A 13,437-nucleotide genomic window follows, 5' to 3' on the forward strand; every position below is an offset into this window, starting at 1 on the left:
ATTACCAAAAAGCAATGCTTCAGCATGAAGGGCATGGAAACAACTCCTGTTTCATCACACAGTCCATCGCACCTTGATGTCCACCACCAACACTCTGTGATGAAGGGAATGGAGTTCTGCAGCAAAGGTTGCTCCCTAAACACATATCTCACAGGAACATTTCATCAGGGTTCCTTAAGGAAAGGCACCCATAAGACACACATAGAAATGTGAGCCGGTTTAAAGTCTGAAGCAGATATTAAGAATCAAAAGCCCCAGACAGGGAATCAATCCTCCTTGTTGCTCTTTGTGCTTTTTCTGGAAAAGAAGGGGGGGGGGACAATTACTGGACCAAGGAGTTGCCTTCTGCTTTCCATGAACAGGACTCATGCCATCTATCGAACAAATGTCAGATTAAAGTGGTCCTGGATGCACAAACCTGGTAAAACAAGCCCAGGTCAGCCATGTGAGCTGTCATCTGGATAGCTGGACCAAGGCTGAATCTACACACAGAAGTTATACCATTATCATACTGTTATCATAACTATTGGTACACGTGACACCAACGAGCACCAATAGTTATGATAACAGTATGATAACGGTATAACGGCTAAGTGTAGATTCAGCCCAATTGACAGCTGCATATAGTTCAAAGAAGCCATGTTGCTTATGCCTAGAGCAGCCTTTCCCTATATGGTGCCCTCCAGATCTGTTGGATTACAATTCCCATCATCCCCAGCCAGACATGCTGAGTTAGACCATTAGGCACCAAAATGTCCCAAGCCATTTCTCTCCTGGGATTATGAGATGAAGGCCCATGCTATCCATCCCAATCCACCATACCACCTATGCCAGTCCAGGGGTGTGTGTGTGTGTGTGTGTGTGTGGATCTGCTTTGTTTTTGTTTTTTACTAGAACCCTGAGATCTACCAACTGGAATCAAGTACAAAATACTGGCTCAGGCCCGTGGACGTATGGCAAGAATAAAAAAAACAGGATGCTTCTGTGCACATGTTCAGCCCAGGAATTTGCAACTGGTGCCAGAGCTGAGCTCACAAATCCTGTCACACAAAAACCCACTCCTGGTTCCCACAACTCCCTGGTGTTGTTTTTCAGCAACCTAATTTAGGTGGAGGGGAGTGGGGAGATTTTTAGCTGTTGCTATCGTTAGATTATTGGGAGTCAGAAACCTTCATCATTCTACTTCCAGGGACAGCCCAAAACATTTTGTTGCCTGTGGTGAGGGGTGGCCCCTCTCCCGCATTCCACATGGAGAAGTCAACCAGAGGGACAGCTGAATCTTACTTCAACGCTGGCAATGGGACAGGGTCCTTCACTGCAACTGAGGGCAGCAAAGTTGCTTAGGGGGTGGAGGGCAAGCTGTGCAGCATCCTTAGCTCCGTCCTCTTAACATCTTGCAGGGGCGGGCAGCCTTGGGAGGTCTAGGGGCCATTTTTGCCCCTCTAGCACCCACTACAAGCTAAATTTGGCCATGGTAGCATCCCATAGTGGTTTGCCACTGATTTTTGATGGCAAAAATCTTGATGGCAAAATCTATGATGGGGGGGGCAAGGGGCCACAGGGGCTGTACTAGGGGGGCTGGGGCAAGTGCCCACCCTGGCCCCAGCATCTGCTGCCTGAAGTGGCTGCCTCACTTTCCCTGACAGTAGGGCCAGCCCTGTCTACTGCAAACCACCTAGAGATCTACTATAGATGCCAATCAACCATCTTCTCACCCCTGATCTAGAGGTTACTTGGTGGATATTTTCAGTGAATGTAGAAGTCAAAGGTAGGCAGCAGTATTTTACCTCAGCCCAGTACACAGGGACGTCGCTGCAGAGGATATTCACTGTGGTTCCTAGTATGGTCTGGTCAGCCTGGTCTCCCTGCTTGAAGCTGTAGGACAAGCTGTTGTCTCCTGAGATCTTTATGAAACAAGGAAAATGTGTTTCTATAGGCTGTCCATATTTGAATTCAGACATCAACACACACACACACACTTATCGCCCTGAGATCTTTGGCAATGGGGCAACTCGTAAATTGAATAAATAACAAAAACAAATGAACAACAACAGTGGAGGAATATTCAGGGTGGAGAGGGAGGAATGCCTCATTGTTCAAAACTCACAAAATGTAACTTTTGATTGGGATCAGGGGGAGGAATATGCTGGCGATGAATCAGTCATTACTGTTAGAGAGGGCACAATCTCCTCTGAATATAAGAAAATGTGGAATGACCATCTGAGGCTAAGGAAGGATATAGCCATGCTCTGTTTATTAAAAAAATAAATAAAGAGCGTTCAAGATACAAAAATTAGATCAGGGGAGTAGCAGTGTATTTAGCCAGATCAGCTGCTGTCAATGAGCTTATATCTTCCAGGTGGCTATTTTACCATCCGCACCTGTATCTTCCATTGGCTAAAACCCTCTTCAGCACTTGGCAGGATGCCCAGGTTGCCACAGGTGGTGTGTGGTCCTCTATGTTGGCTCATTCTCTAGGCTGAAGCAGCCCTTAACATAGCCTTGTATTTAATAACTCACCCGGTAGCCATAGGAATTCAGTGCAGGTGAGTGAGTGGGCTGGTGGAGGAGAAAATGATCCCCCTGTCTCCATTCCACCAGCCATCTTAGTTTCCATGCTTCTTTGGTTCTTCCTCCATGACCAGGAAATGCGACAGGACAGAGATAACACAGCAGGAGAGTCATTTGTCTCTCCCCCATCAGGCTGCTTGGAAGAATTTCCATGATGGATACATAGGAGGGACCTTGTCTCCTCTGCATCCAGCATGGAAACGCAGACTACGAGCCTCTTAGCAGGCCAGTAATTTTTTTCTGGCTAGTAACTTTGGTGGGCTTATTTACATGTAGTTTGTGGTTCTTTCCTCCCAGCTGTATCTGCATTCTCTTTAGCTCTAAAAGGAAGGGCTGAAGGACCTTAATTGGATTACAAGTGAGCCGTACTGGCTGGCTTTCAACTTGCACCTTCGTCCACAAGGGGAAAGGCTTTGATGAAAAATAAATGTTTGCTTTGGAAATACAGTTAGTCTCAAGGCATGGAGGTATCTCCTGTACATTACGTTTGTGAGACATTAAAGTCTTTTCAGGAAAGGAAAGCACACCTCTGCTTCTCTGAAGCTTGCCTCTGCTTGTATATTCTCAGTTTCTTTTACCATGGAGACCCTGAGTAAACTGTGTTTTTTCAAAGCAGCGTCGTTATTCTCTCCAAACTGGTTCCTGCTCTGGTACCTCCCCCACAGGCCTTTAACCTCCACTGAAGTTGAACTTCAGGGCTCCTTCACATCGGGCTTTTATCCTGCTATGGAGATTGCTTACTCACAGAAGTTTGTGGGTCCTGTACATGACGCAGCCCTCATTCAGGGAACCTCCCGCTCTTTGTGAGCTCTATTACGTTGTCTTCCATGACGAGGAAAGTCCGGTATTTTCCCTTCTCCCGCCACGGACTCAACAAAAGTGAAGGTGTACAGTTTGAAGTCGCTTTTATTACAAATAAAACAACAGCACCACCTAGTGGCTTTGTAATGAAACACATAGATCTCATTGAGAAGTTTAGGTGTTGTTTTTTTAAAGCCAGGTGGAAAGGTCCAGATCTGATCCCACAAAGATTCTGGAAGCAGAAGCCCCGGTAAAGTGCAGGACTTTAGCCTTGTATGATGAAGCCCTCAGTCCATTCCTATGACGTAAAGGAGCATTTCCTGGATGTCATCTTTTTTTGTCTTTAAAAATAACCCCAAATAGCATTCTTTTCTTTTAAAATCCTTATTAGACTTTCCCCTCTGCTACCACACCCTTTCCATAGCACTATCTCATAATCAATGTTTAAGCACATCCCATCTTTTCTCACCTGTCCATCAAAGTGTTCAATTCCCTGGGTAATTTCATTTAGGCTGGGCACATCAACTGAATCCATCGCCACCACCAAACATTGTCTTCTGTTGTGAATTCGGAAGCCGATCAGACGCTGGGAGCAAAGCAGAAAGCAAAGAAGATTTCAGGACAAATTAAGGAAAGGTCAGGAGTTTTGAGGTGTGCCCCCCCCACCCAACATTGTGCTTCTGGTGCTATGCTTTGAAGATTGGGCTTCTCAGACTTGCACATCCATGTGCAGAGCATATTGTGGCAAACTCAAGACTAAAATGTGCTAGCATGTTTACTTCTGACAAATGGTTGCCAACATGCTGTTTTTATAATAAAAGGGACACAACAGAATTATCTATTTGGAGCGAGTGGGTGTGTGAGAGAGAAATAGATTTTTTGAAGAATTACAAAGCTGGCCTCAATGTCTGCAAAAGGCAATGTTTTTTTTTACTGCATTTTTATCCTGCTTTTCAGACAATTCTTGTCTCCCAAAGCAGCTCACATCAATAAAAAAAGAGAGAGAGGCCCTGCTATCAGGAGTACAAATTAAGCTGACAAGACACATAGGAGAAGAGGAGTGGAGGGAAAAGGAAGAGGCTGGTGATCAGTTTTTCAAGGCCATGGCAAGGTGGTGAGCTATAAGGAGGCATTTAAATGTTCTTTGGACCAGGCTGATCTTCCCTTGTTGTTCCTGCTTGAACAGCAATTAGTGGTTCTTGTTCCATTGGCCATTGGATGGCTTCCAAATAGATGCCTCTTCCTAGTGCAAACGATCAAAAAACACTGCAGTTATTCCATCTTTTCCACCTTAACAGATTATTTGTGGATAGAAAAGAGATGGAAGAGGTGTTGGAAAACCATGGGAGGATTACAAGTGGAAGACAACATCACACCCCCAAAGTAAAATTCTGTAAACAAGGCGGGGCAATTGTATGATACAAGCCTTGTCTAGAAAAACCCTGGGTGTGTCAATTAATTCTGAGACAAGTGAGAACAAAGGGAAGTTATTGTCACTTCAGTTCTGCACTAAAAGCAGCGTTTATTTATGGAATCCTTGCAAAAGGTTCTAGTAATTATCTTACTAATAAACAAACCTAGCTATTCTAATAGCTTTCCTGCATGCAACAAACTATTTTACATGTCGAAAAGAAGAAAAGAGTACCCTTCAAGTTCTTGAAAGGTTGTCACAGAGAGGAAGGCCAGGATCTCTTCACAATCATCCCAGAATGCAGGACAGGGAATACTGGGCTCAAGTGACAGGAAGCCAGATTCCGGCTGAACATCAGGAGAAATTTCCTGACTGTTAGAGCAATACGACAATGGAACCAATTCCCTAGGGAGGTGGTGGGCTCTCCCACACTGGAGGCATTCAAGACGGGGCTGGACAGCCATCTGTTAGGGATGGTCTGACTTGGATTCCTGCATTGAGCAGGGGGTTGGACTCGATGGCCTTGTAGGCCCCTTCCAACCCTACTATTCTATGATTCTAAGAGCCAACATTTAAATTCTTCCATTCCTGGTAACAGAACACGTAAATTATTTACTTAAAGGCACATTCCTATGCATGTTTAGACAGGAACAAGTCCTACAGCTCCCAGCATTCCCCAGCCAGCCATGCTGCGGAAACAAACAATGATGTTTACCTGGAATATCTGTAGGACTTACATTCTTATAATCATAGACAACAGTGGCTGAGGTTGTATTGCTCTGGATATGAAATGCAGCCACACTTTCTTGGTTGTTCACCATTACAGTTTGCTCCACCAGTTCGCCATCACCTCCATTACTAATGGTTTTAATTACCTACAGAGGAGACAAGACACAACAGGGAAATGCATTTGGCGCATTCTTGTCTGTTCGCACAATTAGGTTCAAAAGGTACATCTGAACAGTCATTTCAGCTTGGTACTTTGGGTCAAAGCAGAATTAAGGAAAAGATCAAAAACAAGGAGATGATACGATGACGTATTAGGGATGTACGGATTTTGTTAAATCCATTCTGTCTGTGTTTTGCAGCTTGTTGGTTGTCTTTCGTTCCATCATCCACTCATTGACGGAATCAGATTTTTAAAACCAGAATTTCATTCTACTTGTGCTAATTCACATTAGTGCTAATTTGCTAATGCATGCTTGTGCACTTGCGCAAATGCGCTAATGCATTTAGCGCATTTGCACAAGCACAAATCCCCCCCGAAAGTAGTCTGGAGGTCTGCGGAATCCACATGATTCGAAAAAAGCTGGTCTGTTGCAGGATCCACAGGTTGGATTCATAGAAACCCAACCTCATTTGAATCTGTTGCGGATCTCTCCAACATCACTATAATGTAGTACAGGAGAACCTCACACTGGCATCACATGTTGGGTATTGCAGACAGGGCAGCTCATGCTAGCTCAGCTTTCATCCCTATCGACTGGGCAGTGCCCGAGTGTATTACTTAATCTGTGAAACATACAACTAACATTTCTCTCCCCACCCCTCCAAACAGCCATTCCATGTTTTAAAACTGTTTCTGCATTCCTGACATCTTAGAAGAACCACTACAATAAAACTGTTTGCCAACCCTGATTTAAATGATGATGATGATACTCTGAGCATGTGCAGTTTTCCATTTAAATTCTCTTAAGCCATAGCAACATCATGACTAGAAGAATACAATGGAGCTTGCTTCTGCTGCCCTGATGTCCTCATCACCTCCCACTCTCTGGGTAGTCATTCCCTCCCCCACCCCCAACCTGCAGCATTCTAGACTTTGGCCCCAAGGCCCAGCCTTTACTGTATAATGCACTAGGAGTTCAAACCGAGAGCTCTGTGATCAGGCACTGATTCTCTACTCCCTGCAAGAACTACTGTAGCATAGGAGCCAAGAGACTAAGCGACTGACCAGGACCTTTCCCCACTGAAATCTCTTCTCTGCTATGAAATCAATAGGCAACCCTAGAGAAGCTATTATCTTTGCCCCCTCCCTCTCTGTGTGCAATATGTGGCTGTCAGGAACTACGGGAGCCTTCCCCAAGCTGGTGCCCTCCAGATGCTTGGGGCTACAGATCCCATCCTCCCTGACCACTGGCCATTCTATCTGGAGCTGATGGGAGCTGTACCCCAAGACATATGGAGAATAGCAGTTTAGGGAAGACTGTGTGCAACTCCTCATGTGGTGAACCCCTGAACTGCAGGTGATAGCTCCTCAATGAAGTACCCTCGGGCCCTGGACGGACTCCACCCACCAAGCTGGTGATTGGATTCTCCTGGACAGGAAGGAGTATAAGAGAGTTTCCTGCTCTAGTTGACCCTTGCTTAATATGGTCTTCCTGAATGCTGTCATCCTGTATCCTTGTCTATTCTTTGGTCCTGACTTGCTCTTCAGTCCTAACGTCTGGCTTGTCCCATTGCTCCCAGTTCCTGGCTCAACCCAGATTTCTGACCATGTCACAGCTCTGACAGTAGGGCCGGTATCAAGGTTCAGCATGATCAGGCACTTGCCAAGGGTCCACACCCCAGCAGGGGCCCACTGACAAGAACCTCTTCTCTACACCATTGCAACCTGCTTGTTCACCTGCCTCTGGCTCTGGAACAAGCCTGCCACAGAAAGGTGGTGATGAGGGGGGAAAGTTGATGCCACCGCTCACTTGCTCACTGACTCTTTGCCTGGCAAACAAGCAGGTGGTAGCAATGATGAGGAAGAGGAACAGCAGCTGAGAACAATGGCGGTGAAAAGGTAGGCCCACTAAGAGAGGGGACTCATTAGAACATAAGAGCCCTGCTGGATCAGACCAAGGGTCCATCTAGTCCAGCATTCTGTTCAGACAGTGGCCAACCAGCTGTCAACAAGGAAACCACAAGCAGGGCATGAGTGCAACAGCAGGGCCCATTAAAGTTGTCTTGCTCAAGGGCCCCCCAAAACCTGGAGGCGGCACCGGATAACAGTGTCTTATCTTACAGGGTTGTTGTAAGAATTGCAAATCATGTATGTGAAGCACTTTAGACACTCTAAATTACTGTAAATGCTCACAGCTAAATGGAACCCCCCAAGAGAGCTTCTGCTGTTGGGTGGTATAGAAATGTAATAAACCAACCAACAAATAAATGAAATATTCAGAGGCAGTCTACCTCTGAAAACTAAATGCTGGTGTAAAACAACAGAGAGGAAAGTTGCCTCCATGACCTGCTTATGAGCTTCCAGCCTGCTGGCCTGGATGGACCTTTGGACTCATCCAGCTGGCTCTTACAGAGGCCCCAAATCATCACCTGGCACCCTCGAGTGGCTGCTGGGCAAAATGACACCTGTCCTGCCCCTTCGCCTGCCTGCAGTGAGTGGCCGAGTTTGCAAGCCACCATTTTAGATTTCCCACAATACCCCAGAGCAGCCTTTCCCAACCCAGTGCTGGCCAGACGTTTTGGATGACACTTTCCATCAGCCCCAGCCAGCGTAGCCAACAGCCAGGAATCTTGGGAGCTGCAGTCTAAAACACCAGGTGGTTGAGAAAGGCTGCTCCCCAGTGACGCTACGCTGGGGCCACTGTGGAAGATTTAACATGGTGGTTCCATGGCTGCCCACTTCTACCTCCAGGTGCGCCTGTGGGCCAGGGAACCACCCACTCAGGAGGGCACTTTTCCGAGGGCCCCCTCAAACCTGGAGCTTCCCTGTTCTTAAGAATGACACTAGCATTCCTTGGGATGTTGCTCTACTCACCCGTTCGGTGTGTTGCTGAGTAACGTAAACTCCAATGAGAACAGCTCCAATAATGATAGTGACCAGAAGCACCAGCACTACAGAGATGAGGATTGTTTGCTCCCTGTCCTTAGGCACTCTGGGTATAAACTTGTAGACCTGGGGAAGAGAACTGGGGCTTAGCTGGGAAAGATAAGATAGCTACTCTCTCCACTCACAAATCCCATATACATACCACCCCCGGGGCACAATCCTAGGCATGTTTAGACATACTGCCTGGGGGATGCTGGGAGGTGGAGGCTGGTGACTCCAATTTTGACGGGGCTGTGAATCCATTCCGAGACTCAGTCAGAACCAGCCAGAATTCTAAAGGAGTTCTATCCAAGGCACTGAACCTATTTTGGGGATAGGGTTCAGCACCTTGGATAGCTCCTTTAGAGTTCTGGCTGGTTCTGACTGAAACCCAGCATGGATTCTCAGCCCCACTGAAATCAGAGCCCCCAGCCCCCAGTGGTTGTAGGACTTTTTTCTGTCTAAAACATGCATAGGATTGTGCCCTTAGGCTGCAGTCTTGTTCATATTTACCTGGGAGTAAGGGCCATGAACACAGTGGGACTTACTGCTGAGGAAACAGGCATAAGATTGTATTGCCATTCTTCTTTGAGGGTGGCAATTTACATATTGCCAAAAAAGAGGAAACACAACTCCAAAAGAAGACAAGCATCTCCAAAAGAGCAGATACTGGTTCGCATAAATTAGCCTATGCCGATGTATATGTACGGACACACATTTAGAAAGAATCACTGCCATTTAAGTGGAAGCACTGCATCTCATCATATTGGAGAAGACTGTGACCAGGTGACCTGTGTGTGTGCCGCTCAGTAGGCTGTCTAGGAGCTAATTGTTGATGGACAACTTCAAGGCCTCTGCTCCCCATCTGTGGGGTTCTTTCTCTTGCACCGGAATGTCCTTCAAGCAGAGGACCGCCCTTTAAATAAAGAGCCATCCTGTGTAAAGTAGGACAGATGGACTCCCTATCTATCTTCTGCTGAGGCAGTGAGCTGCAGCACAGAGTCAGCTGGGAAGCAGTGGGAGATCCTTATTTCAAGGAATGGTTTCTTGTTAAGGAACACAGCATTTTAACACTAAATAAGGAACCATTCCTTGAAATAAGAACCAGATGGCAAACTCAGGTGATGCAGAAAATGGTTGTCTTAGGGCATAATCCTATGCATGTTTAGACAGAAAAAAAGTCCTACAGCCCTCAGCATTCCCCAGCCAGCCACATGGCTGGCTGGGGAATGCTGAGAGTTGTAGGACTTTTTTCTGTTTAAACATGCATAGGATCGCACCCTTAATTTCTGTGCCTCCATTACAACATCCCTCATGTAGTATGAATGTTTTCATTGCAGCATTCTCTGTTTGGAATTCTTATTCTCTCCCTCAGTCCTTTTGGTTAGGTAGGGGAGATTAGGTGCTTCATTTTCAGTAATGCCACTGAGGTGTTTGTTCAAGACTGTGGGTGCTTCCAGACAAAGCTTTTATCGCACCTGTCAAGGGCTCCTTGGAGGCCTCTCTCAGTCTAATCCAGTAGCCAAGTCCAGACACAGACAAAGGGATTTTTTTCAAAGCTTTATTCCTCTTTTACAACTTAACAACTCTACTGTTAGCAACTAGATATGAGCAGCAGAGTACCTATGCCCTACGTTGGAACAGTTGGTCCCCGTTTGAAAGGGAATTACTGGCAGACCCCTGAACTTAAGGACTAGGGAGAGTCCCTCCCCTTTTCCCTTGGATCCTCTGGGCGCAGCCGTTGTTTGTGCCCCAACTGGGCACTATGCCTCCTTTCTGCGCCCTCCATTTGGCGCTGCTCTCTGCGTCGGCGTCGCGCGTCCATCAAGTCTGCTTCCCGCACTCTGTCACTCCCTGGACTGCTATCTAAGCTAGAAATGCTGGTGGGAGGAATCTCCGTCAGCTGTTGGCCCTGGGAAAGAGGAGCGCGCTCCTCTCCCAGGAGCGACTGCTCTTCCTCAGAATCAGAACTACTCTGGGATTCTATGGGCTCAGTGTCCACCCTGACAGCACCATCATTCACTCAATGTTTATGGAGGGTCCAGATGACGTCATCTTCCATTCATAGCCCTCCTGTGTTTTCTTACTATGGAAAATCCATTAAGTAAGAAGACTGAATAGCTGCACAATGCCTTCCAATTGTTAGTGCTAAAACTTCTCCATCTGGAAGTACCTTGTCACCTATCCTTCCAAAATGGAAACAGAATTATGAATGAAGGAATACAAAGTAAGGGACTTGGTTAGGCCAAAGCAGATGTGATTCCATTCACAGTTAGCAATTGTGTGAATGCTTCTTTTCTTTTTTAAAAATAGTAAATACACTTCAAAGCACCCAATCAACTCTCTTTAAGCAAGCTTTTACATCTGAAATAATATGTGTGTTAATGGCTTGAACTACGTGGAATATTTTATTTTGCCCCTAGTGAAAATGCATGAAATATGCAAGAAGTGCTTTTGTCAATAGCATCTTCTGTGAACACACCTTTCAAGTTTAACTATCGTGTTACTGTCAAAATGTGTTTTCTCGCATACCCCAAATACAATTTTCAATTAAATAGTTTAAAAAACAAACTAACACTACTTACTGGGGGTTCTGATGCCATGTTGACCTTAAAGTTAGCGTTGGAGTCCATCTCTGCTGCATGTCAGATGAAAAGCACTGTAGCCAGTTTACTTTTATAGGGAGACCTTTGAACAGAATAGTATCAAAGGTTCTTGACAAACTGGCCATGGGAAATATGATCACTTGCCATTGTGTTTGACCTGGTATTTCACCTCCTTCAGCTAGAGGCAGAATTTCTGTTTGATCAGCAAGCTATGCAGAGAGGCTTTAGGAAGTAAAGCAAGAAAACAAGAAATCTCACATTTCTAACAGTGATTGTACAATGGTCCTGAAAAATTCCCCTCAATTTGTTTATTGCTGGTTTTTCTCTACCCTGTTCAGGCATTGCTTGGGAGAAGGGCAACATGGATACAAACAGGCTGTAGCACTTACATTTAGCCCTATGCTTGACATCATAGGAACAGAGGAAGCTGCCTTATACTGAGACAGACCATTGCTCCATCCAACCTGGTACTGTTGACACTCACTGGCAGCACCTCTCTCAGGTTTGTTTGTGACAGGTAGGGATGGAAGAATCTGTCAAGTTCGATTCCACTCCATTTCTCATTTTTCCAACATTAAGTTTGTCCCATCCTGATTCTGCATCAGCTTCCAGTTTTTCAGAAGTCTGCTTGAAAGTTTAGTTTTTGCATGGAAACGTGTACTTGTTTTTACATGCATTTCTCCTAATATTTGCATTTTTCCATGCATTTTCCCAAACATATGTATTTCTGTGCGCACCTCCCCAAATACATCAATTTCCCCCCAAGTGACCATTTTTCGTCATGGTTGCAGGTGCAAGGGAGGATTTAAGGTAAGTCCTCATCAGCAAATACATATCTGAATCCGTCCTTTGACATTTTGAGACTAAGTTTCACAATGAGGGTCTCTCATGCACCTCTCTTGGCTACCCAGAATGCTTTTCCTGAGGCCCAGTCCCATTCATGTGAACATATTTTTCTCTGCCTTTGCCAGCATTCTCATGTAGGAGAAAACGTAGAGCTCGTCATGAGCTAGATTCTTTAAATTATTCTTTTTTGGAGTTGCCTGTTTGTGGATCATTAATACTGACATTATGGGAGTGGCCATAGTTCAGTGGTAGAGCACATGATATGCACGCAGAAGGTTCTGGGTTCAATTCCCAGCATCTCCAGATAGGAGAGCTAGGAAAGAATCCTGCCTAAAACACCGGAAAGCTACTGCCAGTTAGTGATGACAGTAGTGGGCTAGGATGTACCACTGTTCTGACTGAGTATAAGGCAGCTTCCAATGTTCCTATGACACTGTTATTGAAATGGAGAATTCCTCACTTGATCCCAGTGTAACAGATAGCCAAATGTCCTTATTTCCCCCCAAAGCCTCTCTCAACAGTCATCGACTCAGGATGCTTGAGTGCTGTTGAGTGCCCATCATTAATAGTTGTGGAGAAACTGTGCTCCTACTGGTGTTTTCAGAGGGCTGGGAGAGGCAAGAACCTCTCCTGATCCACAGCAATTCCTAGATCTCAGCAGGCAAGGAGGTTTAAACATCGCAGTCCCTCTGTGTGCAGGGAGAAAAGCGTGCGTGCTGTCTGTGCATGTGTGCTCACGCATCCTTAAGGGATTTGTTCCAAGTATGTATGTATGTTTGTATGTATGTATGACATTTCTATACTGCCCAATAGCCAAAGCTCTCGACATAGTTCTCTGTTGTACCCGTGCAGCCAGTTTTGCAAGTTTGGTATGTTGTGCTCTGTTGAATAGCAGTCCTGCATTTCATTCATTCTGATTCTCTGGGGCATTCTTTGTGGCATGCACAGTCTTAAAAAACATCAGGGCATAATGCGCACTTGTTAGCTTGCAAAATAGGAGAGCAAAAAGATGACATGCTCTGGTAAAGGTAGGGAAAGAAAGGCGAGACACTGGACGAGAAAAGAGGAGTTGCAAAACGTCTAAATAAATTTTGCTAGCTACTAAGGGCATCATGTGGTACTGTCTTGCGTGGTTCTAGTTTTCACATCCGCAAGAGCCAGAAGCATAACTTAACTCACAAGTGGTATTAGGCGCAGACTGCCACAAACTATTACTGATACATGAGTTGGATCTGCAATAAAAGTTGCAGCATGGAGTTCCCATTCTTTAGTGTTCTAGTCATTCAGCCATGCCCTGAAATGAAATAATACTTCTTTGAGAATCGAAAATTACCTTGTTTTCTAACTGAATAACTCCACAGTGTCCCTGCCTGTTCAGAATTTGTTAT

General features: G+C 45.5%; 1 protein-coding gene across 1 annotated transcript; it reads right to left on the reverse strand.

Moving 5' to 3' along the window:
• Positions 1–219: 219 nt before the first annotated feature.
• On the reverse strand, positions 220–11,230 carry LOC146340526 (gastrokine-2-like). The gene is made up of 6 exons (XM_084807239.1): positions 11,183–11,230; positions 8,547–8,684; positions 5,521–5,658; positions 3,842–3,958; positions 1,788–1,904; positions 220–297 (listed from the first exon to the last, which is right to left on the reverse strand). Exons 1-6 carry the CDS (start codon positions 11,228–11,230, stop codon positions 220–222), a joined length of 636 nt encoding a protein of 211 aa, XP_084663365.1.
• Positions 11,231–13,437: the final 2,207 nt, after the last annotated feature.

This window comes from Heloderma suspectum, chromosome 6 (assembly GCF_057233095.1).
Source record: "Heloderma suspectum isolate Gila_16-S chromosome 6, 16-S_ref, whole genome shotgun sequence".
Taxonomy (NCBI): Eukaryota; Metazoa; Chordata; class Lepidosauria; order Squamata; family Helodermatidae; genus Heloderma; species Heloderma suspectum.

Excerpts from the sequence above, each read along its gene's own strand:
- LOC146340526 (XM_084807239.1), bottom strand. The coding sequence starts at position 11,230 with ATGGACTCCAACGCTAACTTTAAGGTCAACATGGCATCAGAACCCCCA. Across the intron at positions 5,659-8,546 it reads CTCAGCAACACACCGAACGG|GTAATTAAAACCATTAGTAA; the intron begins GTGAGTAGAGCA and ends TCTCCTCTGTAG. Across the intron at positions 1,905-3,841 it reads TTGAACACTTTGATGGACAG|ATCTCAGGAGACAACAGCTT; the intron begins GTGAGAAAAGAT and ends TGTTTCATAAAG.